The 10,707-nt window shown below is 40.0% G+C and overlaps 1 protein-coding gene across 1 annotated transcript in view; it reads right to left on the minus strand.

The window, feature by feature from the left end:
- Positions 1 to 9,427, minus strand: part of prkcea (protein kinase C, epsilon a) — a 59,589-nt gene extending 50,162 nt beyond the window's left edge. Inside the window, exon 1 of the mRNA XM_058406980.1 lies at positions 8,359 to 9,427. Within this exon, the coding sequence (XP_058262963.1) occupies positions 8,359 to 8,706 (348 nt within the window). The 5' untranslated portion in view covers positions 8,707 to 9,427. The remainder of the gene's footprint in view (positions 1 to 8,358) is intronic.
- Positions 9,428 to 10,707: the final 1,280 nt, after the last annotated feature.

Raw genomic sequence — 10,707 nt, forward strand, 5'->3', positions numbered from 1 at the left:
CAGAACGTTGACACAGTTACTCAGAGTGTTTCTTGTTGAGAGTAAAACCACAGAGTGCAAGACTGGTACATAGGGTGCATAGTATATGAACACAGTTACATAACATGGTTCTCTGATAGTTTGCCCAACGCCCAAATTCTTGTGTAACACAGATCATTTTCTGAACACTTTCTAAGAATGATGTTCTCCCAATAAAGGTTAAAACTCAGGCTTTGCATAACCGCTATATACGAGGTGGGGATGGGAAAATAATCGATTGCTAGATACTCTTGAGCAGCTATTACAATATTATATATATATTGTTATAAAGCCATATGTGTTATTCATAATGGGTAGTAATAATAATAATAATAATAATAATAATAATAGTAATAATAATTTCAAGTAGCACATGCTGGAATTCCTAATGCCGACTATAACTTAAAAAACATACCAATTAATGATGGAAACAATCCAACTGAATCAAATTAAACAATAACTTCCACAAAGTTAGAACAATTTTTTACAACTTTAATGTTGATCCACCTTGTTCCACCCCAAATAGCAATGCACACACACACACACACACACACACACAGACAGCTGAGTCTGTAAAATTCACTGTGGTATTCAAGAACAAGACGAAGAAACAATAGAAAAGTGCAATAGACTCTTCGTTCTGTTAAACTGTTTATTCTGTCAGGAGAGCAGTAGACTCTTTTATCGGCTAGAGGAAAGGAGAGAGGGATTGAAAAAGAGAGCGAGAGAGAGAGAAAGACAGCACCCATGAGAATAAGAGTGATGTGATTGAAAATTCTTTCATTTTCACTGTGCATAGGGGAAATCAAAAATAGGTCCTGGCAACGCAGGCAGCCTTAAACACATGTACTGCTCAGTTTTTAATAAAATGAACTCCTCCACAATTACACAACTCCAGCAATTCCTCTCTTTAGCTTTCTTCCTCTTTCCTCCCACAATGAACCCCTCTCCTATATATATATATATATATATATATATATATATATATATATATATATATATACACCCCCCAGACCCCCTCCCAACTTCTCTCTCGGACAGTTCGAGCTCGGTAACAGTAACAGCCCTCCCACGCCCATCTGTCAACAGCACACTCTCAGTATGAAGACAGGGCAGCACGCCTGGAACCCATTCACACTCTCTATCTCTCTCACATGCGCACATCCAAATACACACACACGCATGTACACACACACACACACTACATGAAGAATGCATTGTACACTAACATGTGCATGTTCAAGCCCCAAACACACTAGTGTGACTGTTTAAGTGCTATGAATTATTAATCAGCAAACACACGGGGCTAATTTTGCATAATTTATGTAAGGGTGCAAGAATGGGATCCTTTGAAGTTCTGATTGGAAATGTGTTCGAATAAATACTTGTTTCTGCTAGAAAAGCTCAGAGGCTTTCATTCGGTAAATAATGAAAATCAGCTCCTGACCAAACAAGAAGAATAGCTGACAGTTAGGTAGAAACAATTACGGGATGGAATTTTACAGAGACAAGGACCAACTGGCCTGTTAAACATCACAGTGATGCTTGATAACTGCCATGTCTGCTTTCTCACACACACACAGACACACACAGGCACTTATAGTGCATGGGTGGACGTGTGAGTGCGAATACACTGTGTGTGAATGGAGTGCTGAAAACTCACCGGGCCTCTTATAAACTCCCGCAGAGATGATGATGGCATTAATGAAGATGGTGAGAGAGCGCCTGGCTCATCCGCCTGGTCAGAATGCAACTCCACATGAGAGTGAGTGCTAATCAAGAAGTGGGACAACACCAAGTCCTTACCTTGTTCTTGCTCTCCACAATCCTATCCCTTTATATTTCAACATGCTCCTTCCTTGCCTTCCGCCAGCTGGGGCATCACCCCCACATGCATACACACACTTCAAACTATCTACCTATCTGAAATTTCTCTTTATTAGATTTACTTCTAATCTTCACCATTGCTGATGGCATAAATCTTTCCTGCACATGAACGTACATATGCAGTGAATAAGAATGATTTGAATGTGGATGTGAATATATATCCATGTGCATGACTGTGCATGTTATGTGGTTTTCCAGAGGGTAGGGCAGCTTTAGGGTTTTTGTTAGAGTACATAAATACTTGTATGTCACACTATTGTTCCTTTCCAGTGCAAGTGAAATCCACAAGGCCTGGGCAACATTACAGAACAACACAGTGACATATAAAATAACCAACACCCTTATTAGCATTGACACACAACCACACCACAACCACACCCAAAGAGGCAACAGCTAAACCAATAAAAGGCCAACCAACAAACCGGTTAGTTCATATACATTACCTAATCCACTAACTAAAATCTAAAAAAGTATGATCAAATTAACAAGCATGCTTAGAAACATTGCTATCTCATTTGTCTTGATTTTCCTTTTGTTTCCATTTCCATTTATGGCACTTGGCAGATGCCCTTATCCAGAGCAACTTACATAAGTGCCTTGATGTGTCTGTCAAAAAACATCCTCGTGCTTGTTCACTAGGTCAGGGATTAAGAGTACCATCAGTCTAAAAGCACTGTTGAGGAGGTTGGAACGGCATAAGAAACACAAGATAAGGAATTGTTTTATACAATAACAAAGTGCTAATTTAATACTCAGTGAAGAGGGTTTTAGTCATCATTTATGTATAGTTTCCATGTGATGTAACAGTTGCCTATTCATTACAAAGTATCTAAAGGTATTTCATAAGATGTAAGGAGAAGTTCCAGACCTACATTACAACCTCTCAGCTTTTGCATGCTATTGTTGTTTTAAATTTTTTACTGTAAAACCCCGATATGAATAGAATCTCAGCTAAGGAGCAATCAACACTTGATATGTAATATCTGAACCGAATAAAATATGATGAGGAGTGCTGTTATAGGAAACAACAGATTAGTGAAATGCAGGCTGACACTAAACGTAATCAGCTGCTATCAAAGTAATCTTTTCCACCCCATTTTGTTTGGCATATAACCTCATGTCCTTATCTGTTTTTTTTTTTTCTGTTGAATGAAGAATGACACTTTTACACTTCTATTGATTGAAGAATTTACAGTTACTTTCAATGTGGAACATCCATGAGGCAAGTATATTATCACTTATGTTGTAATGTATACACAAGTACATTATCGCCAGCATCTTTCAATTCACGTTCTTAAAGTCAAAAAAACAAAAAAAATGCAAAAGATTCTTTGTGTTACAAAGAAACTGGCAAGCACAATGTCCTCTGTCCTAATGACGCTCTCAGCATCATGTCCACAAGGTCCTTATGAATTAGCTGTAGAAATAACATTTTAGAATGAGTGCATTTATATACACATGATTTTACATGAACATATGTATATGAATTACTGGCAGCTGTAAGGGTAAGTGCTGCAGTAAATTTATCCACACTTTCTGACCAATCTGAAATGAGAATTCAACAGGGTCTGGTATGATGATATGATATGATGCAACATAAAGTCTGCTTAGCTCTGATACAACCTGTGATAATCTTCTAAACATATACATCGGTATCATCGGTATACATCACTAATGAAGATGGTAGATGAGAGCTGAATGCAGAAGTTCAACAGAAGGAAGTGGGCTATGCTGACAAACTAAAGCTTGCTAGTTATCACAACATCTATCACAACATAGTTTAACAAAACAACTCAAACTTGATGTGGAACAACAGTGCTCTGAATCCCAAAGGGTGGATCATGCTGAAAGATAATAATACATGGGAAATAAAGAGATAACAGTTCCCCGGCACATCACTTCTTATCACTAATTGTTACTGCTGTATTATTGCCCCTCTCTGTCTTCCTTATCCAACAGAGAAAGAACCTACCATGATTGACTGAAAAAGCAGGCTATAATCCCAACCCTTCAGTGCAGAATGATCCATTTCTAGGTTTCACTCTAAACAGAGTGCATTTCAGTATATTAATACAGTTTAAAAGCTAAGGTCAAGGGACAAGGATGTGTGAACACAACAGATGCTCATCCCTTCACTGGCAGGTGAGGACTCTTGTTAACAGCTCTGCCATAGCAAGGGAGTGCCATGAGTTGTCATGGCAACCATGTGCCAAAGAGGAAGAGAGAGGATGGCGTCTCCAATTCAGCCTGCCATATCTATGCAGAAAAAACGGGGAGGCTGCTGGGCAGAAAACACACTAAAGCGCCAGTGATCGCTATAATGCAGCCCACACTTTGAAATAGAAAAGCATTAGACAAATAGCAGGTCTTCATGGGTAATGCCATTAGTTACACAAAGCATTCAGTGTGAAATTCTCAGCAAGAATCTGAACACAGACTTTATAAGAGCTATTGAGAAAGTGATGATGAAAAGAGGAAAATGTCTAAAAGGTAGCAGTTATTTTAAAAAAATTGGAAATACAGGAAGGAAGCTCAAGAGTGAAGGGTGAGAGAGGTAAGAGGACAGAAAATGGAAGACAATACTAGGAAGGAGACCAAATGAACTAAACAAAGAAATGAAGTGAGTGGGTGGTAATCCTGGAAGATGGGTGATCCCCCATTAGCCTGAGCCCTTTGCCAGCTAGCGCATCACCCTCTCCATCGTCATACCTCACACACCCCCACTACAACACACACACACACATACACACACACACACCCTGCTGCTCCTATAAAATGTACCAGCACTAGGAATATTTTGTCTGTTTAAACTGCAATCTGGTGTGTTGAACTCCTTAGTGTGATTCTAAATGAACCCTAGTGTGGTTTGACTGTACTTAGAACAATTTTCAATCCTGATTAACATGAAGTAACCCAGACTTGAAGCCCATTATGGGTTGTAGCTTTTTTCTGATATGCGGGCTGCAAAACTAAATGCCGAGAACAGCATTTTGGGATATGCTGACAAACATACTCGTTCATTATCTTTTTACTTTTATTTCTTTCTGTGTAACAAGTGTGGCAAGAATGTTAATATTCAGTTTAACAGCATGAGGACAGTTAACTGTCCACATGTCTGTGTGTGCTACATAAAATACCATTTCTAGCAATTCATTGCATTAAAACCATTACTACACTCACTATGGGCTATCAGCAATTCTATTTGCTACATGGCAAGACACAAAACTCTTTTGGCATTTTTTTTTCATTGGAAGGGCAAAAAAATATTTGGCCATATTATGTCTGAAATATACATTTTTTTAATTCTTGTTAATTACACTGTTATACTGAATATCAACATAGTTGTGTCTATACAGCTTAATAGTACTGATATAATTATACTGATATAGTGCATAGAACTGATATTCAGTACAGCAGCACTCTTTGTTCATGTGAGAACAAAATAAACAAAAGACTTTGCAAGCATGTTTCCAGCAGTGTTCATTTACTCACACCACTTAGCCCACATTTTAGCCTTACATGCCTGCTTAAATGTGTGCAGTGTGTAACCAAATTCCAAACAACCCAAAGCATCATTAACACCATAGTTAAAGCTCAGCAAACAGCTGATATCTAAGGGTATCCTAATCCATTGCAAATTGAGCAGGACAAGCCTCTTACAGACAAGTGCAACTTAAAATATGATAGAAAAAATAAAACAAGAGCAAGGGATCATATCAAACCTAAACACTTGTAACCATGGTTGTAGACTAGAGGCCTGAGTGCTACACAAAGCGTCTGACTGAATTAGACCTGTGAATTATTAAGTCCTTCCTGCCTCACACGACAAAGACAGGAGGGCAGGTCTCCCTGCTGTCCAAAACACATCCACAAACACATGGCCCTCGGCTCTAGTTACGCCCTGGATGGATTCTGCAGACATAACCAATGTGGGTGCACATAACACATTAAAAATCCATTTACAAGCAGTTCATCACTGACCCTGAGTGACACAAATTATAACATTCTAACTTGCATACAGGGAGACATAAACGTTGTCAAACGCACATTAGTCGAGAGCATGTTGAAATAACTGGTATGGCTTTACAGAATTTGCCATCCTATGATGCAGTCTTCAGTGTTGTTTGTGACAGAAAACCAAAAAAAAGAAGCAGTTATGTAACAAATATGACACAACACCAACAACTTCTTGTTTTTTTTTAAGAAAACCAACTTTGAATTCTCACTACACAATTCAAATGAATAATTATTGTCCTGCACATGTTCAGACATCACATCCTTTTATCCCATGGATGCTTTTTTCACATGAAAAGCCGTATATTGTATGTGTGATGTATGTTGTCTGAGGCTAAGACAGGCATCTAAATAAACACTCTCAAATACTGCAGCCTGAAGAAAATAAAGGTCTACATGTGCATCTGTGAGTGGGTGTATTGATGTATGCCATCTCTTAGGAGCTGGGTTTTGACTGTAGATGTCTAGCCACATGTTTCATTGACCAACCGCATATGCAGAAATCACAGTGTTCTGTATAAAAAGGTCCTACGGAATGGGGCCTCAGCTCTCAACACAAAAAAACAATGCTTTGCTCTCTCATAAAACATAAATTCTCTAGAACTGGTTTAAGTTCAAGTAGGGTTACATCACTGAGAAATACAGCACTCAGAAATGAGGCTCTAACCTCTAATAGTGTACCCATGCGATTCCAAAATAGATGTCTGCTAATACACTTTCAGTCATGCAAAACACAGCCTTTGGCATATGTAAGAGGTCTACATCAGGCAGCAAGAGACATATTGGGCCAGTAGCACTAAAGACAGATGTGTCTATGGGTATAAATAATAGCTGAGAGTAGAGATTAAATTGATTTCCTTCTATCACACTGTCACTTGACACATTCGCAGAGTGAGCTGACAACATGTATATGGGAAGACGTACCACTGCAGGAATACAATCAATTCACAATTCACACTGACCTTTCCCTGGATGCATAACACATCTACATGTGAGTAGCCTTTTTGCTGAACTGGGATTATAAAACATGATGACAGCTCACTGTACCAGGAATGATTATAATGCAAATCAATTTCATTTAGCCTACCAACGGACATGAACCTAAACCATTTTATCACACACACTGAAGCAAGCTATCTAAGGATAAGATAAAATGTCTTAGGACAGTGCCAGGCTAGTGCAAGTCACTAGAACAGCTTCAGTGTGCCTTTGGTATAGTTTCAGCAAGTCTCCAAAAGATATGCCCTTACTTGGTGTGTTGATGGTATAGAGTACTCTAACACATCATTAAAAAAACCTCCCATAAGTGTTGCTGAGTTCTCCCACATCTGGACTGAGATCTGGTGACTGTGAAACCCACAGCATATGATTCAGTCCTTATCAAATCATTCAGTTTGACCTCATGAACTGTGAATATGGGTGTGTTTATCCTGAAAGAAACCACTACTGGGTTAGAAACATTAGAAATCATATTCTGTGGCCTTCACAGTCAGGTGCAATTTGTGTTAATTTGCACTGATACTTCCCTCTGAGGGAACAAGTGGATCGAAACCATTTCAGGAAAAGTCACCACCATTTTTCTTTCATTTGACAACCTTCTGTATGTGACTCAATAATAGATCGCAATTTATAATGCACAGTAGCCAGTCATGAGTGGTGTCTAAGATTAGATAGGGTGTTACAAGAAACAAAAGTAGATGTGAGCTATTTATTCCCCAAACTGTCAACACCTTCCTCTGAAAAAAAAAACCCACTTACTGATTATTCTACACCATATCTCTAGTTAAAAGCCTGTTACTGTGTAAATATTGTAAGCTTGAAAAGGGGTCTAGTAAGTTATAGCTAAGTTATAGAATTTTATGTAACATTGGAGAGATGCACACTAAGTAAATAGAGATCAGATTTTTTAAAGCCAAATGAGTGCATCCTGTCCTACCTCTTCAATCACACCTACTCTAAAACATGCTTCTAAATACTTTTTTATAAACTAAAGGTTATTATAAACTAATCTTGTACTGCAAATTAAAACCTAATCCTGTGATTTCATACATTTAACTGACAGGCCACATCTTATGATTTGAGTTTGCAAAATATTTTCATGTGATGAAAATTGTGAATGTCGCTCTCTGATCCAATGAGCATGATCTGTTTGGTGAGAAGTCAGAAAGCTGCCCTGAAGAGCCTGTGAAAAACATAGGATTTACAGACAGCTCTCTCTACCAAAGGACTATGTGAGTACCATGACACTCAATGTCCAATTTAAAGCTCAGATTGCGACCAACTGCTGACCTGCAGGGTTAAAGTCTAGTTTGGTGACCTTCCTTCTCTGACACGTCTGTTAAATCTGGCAGTTAAACAAAGAGACTGGTTAGGGCAAGAAAATAACCAAACTTCATCTGTTTAGGAGCAAAGTTGTTCAGGCCTGGCTCAGAAACATACCCAGTCTTCGAAGTGTCTACTTCCATTCTGCAGCAAATCTTCAAACTGGATAGTGCAGTTGGCCACAAAGTCATCATAGCCGATTGGGGAGTCATGGAAAACTGAGAGCTCAATCTTTTTTCCATCATAAACCTCTGTGACAAACTCATCGTTCCATGCCGGGCTGTTGGTCTTCTGCCTAGTGGAGGTCTGGCCCACACGTGAATCATCCACATTGAGGGCAATGTATGTGTCCAGCAAGAAGGTCTGTGTCTTGGGGCCCACTGCATGGCGCAATGACCATGGTGTGGGCTTCAGGTCCAGAGCCTTGCAGACTTTTATCTTCAGCAAGCCGTTGAAAACAACCATGATGATGTGAGAACAGGCAACTGCTTACCTTTACAGTGTCAAACTTTAATCCAGCAGAAATGTTTTGCATCTAGTTACCATCACGTCATTAGTAAGGATCAGTTTTAATGGATGCTGCTTTGATTTGTTTTGAAAATATCCGTTTTACCTGACGTCCAGTAACCCAGGTTCTCTTAAAATGAATGCAGGCTACGAGCGCAAAAGGAGCAAGCAGGGAAAGCAAGGACTTTGATTCTCCTGCTTTTGTTTACGATCGTGAACGCGCGTAAACAGACGAATTCCCTCTCCTCTATGTGTTTATTCTCTCTGACTCTGACCGGAATCTCGGTCTAGTTTTATTCTACACGCGGCAAAAAGCTGGAATCAGGACGATGCTTATAGCAGGCAAACGATGTCAACATAAATTGGCGGAGCTCTTGAGCTCAGAGGAAACGGCCCCGAATGAAACGTGAAGGTCTTCAGCAGCAGCAACAGCAGCAGCAGCGGTGCATTCCAGCTAGTCCTCTTTCATCAAGAGAGAAAAAAAGATTAAACCATACTGGCCATTCAGGGATCTTCTTTCTTCCCGAGCAGCGCGCAGGCTCGCAGTCTCGATCGCGTTTTATGGGCGTGAGGAATCCTCCGCGGCATTTGAGCCGCCTGTCCGTTCAGTGGATACACCAGATCTGTGCTGATTTTTCCTGCAGCATTCCTCTCCTTCACCCCCCGCCCCCTTCTCTCTCTCTCTCTCTCTCTCTCTCTCTCTCTCTCTTTCTCTCGTGCGCCTGACGGCCGGAGCAGGAAGTGCGCAAAACGCGTCGGTTGATCGAGCCGCGCCGGATAGGGGGAGTGTGTGTATGTATACAAGCGAAGAGCCCATCACATCTGTGTTTCCCAGTCCTACTGCTTGAGTCAGCCACACTGTTGCCTACATTTTATTGTTCTCCCTGCTGGAAATAATTACGCGCATTAGGACTCAAGTTACTGTGTCGATTCTTTCGCGCAAACTCGTTCAAGTGAACCGAGTACGCGATTTTTGATTCATTTGATTCATTCATTGGAGTTCCATAAATGGAGAAGGTGGGAATGATGTTGAACGCTGAGTAGCAAAAGTGCTTAATCACGAGAGAGATAACAAGGGCCTCGAGGAGCCATAGGGGGTAAAGGGGACCCTAGGAATGTAAACCAAAGGTCTTGAGTATAGTCATTTAGCTTAAGGGGACACTAGAGGAAATTCTTTGATATAATGCATAATGGAGCTCCTGTACACAGATTCAATAAAGTGTATTTCGTGGTAAATAATTTATTTTAAGCTTAGCACGTAATTTTGAGGGTGGGGGGGGGGGCTGGAACAGCAAAACAATTGATCCCTGTTAAAAGTAATTGAATTTAATGACGTTATTCTTTAATCTCTACCAAAAAAGAATTAGTATTTTATCCTAAAGTTGACCAGGTCTATATGTTATTGCATCATAATCTAATGAAAAGCCACCATGCGGTAACAGGCTGCAGTTATTCCTGCTAAACTGAACTCCTTTTTTTGTGAAACATTAACAAAAATGTCAACTAAGGAAGCTAGTGAGTTGCCTGCAAGGGTCGTGTGAACTGCAGACTACAGCTGTGCGTCCCAGTCCTGCTCCTAGTCTGACAATTGTTATCCTGCTCTTTCTAATACCATTAACTTGTGGGGAAAAATGGGAATAAACACGTGGGAGCAAGGAAATTGCATATACAGGGATACTTCAGCAGCAAAAAGGAGGGGGCTGTGTGGGGGGAAGGGGGGTTGCCTGAGGGTATACACCTGAGGGTTTAGTGGCGGACATGTGTGTATCAGAGCACAGACATTTCAAAGGATCACATTTACAAGTGCTTTGATGCAGCTACCTTTAGAGTCAAGCTTGTCCTCGAAACTGCGGAAAATCTGTGTACTTTGCTGATCTCTAGTGGTTGAAATGGTATGTGCAAGTCCAATTAAAATCTGTCTAGTGGCAGCAAATGGCTTTTAAATATAAAACAGCCACT

This window comes from Hemibagrus wyckioides, linkage group LG13 (genome assembly GCF_019097595.1).
Source record: "Hemibagrus wyckioides isolate EC202008001 linkage group LG13, SWU_Hwy_1.0, whole genome shotgun sequence".
Classification (NCBI taxonomy): Eukaryota; Metazoa; Chordata; class Actinopteri; order Siluriformes; family Bagridae; genus Hemibagrus; species Hemibagrus wyckioides.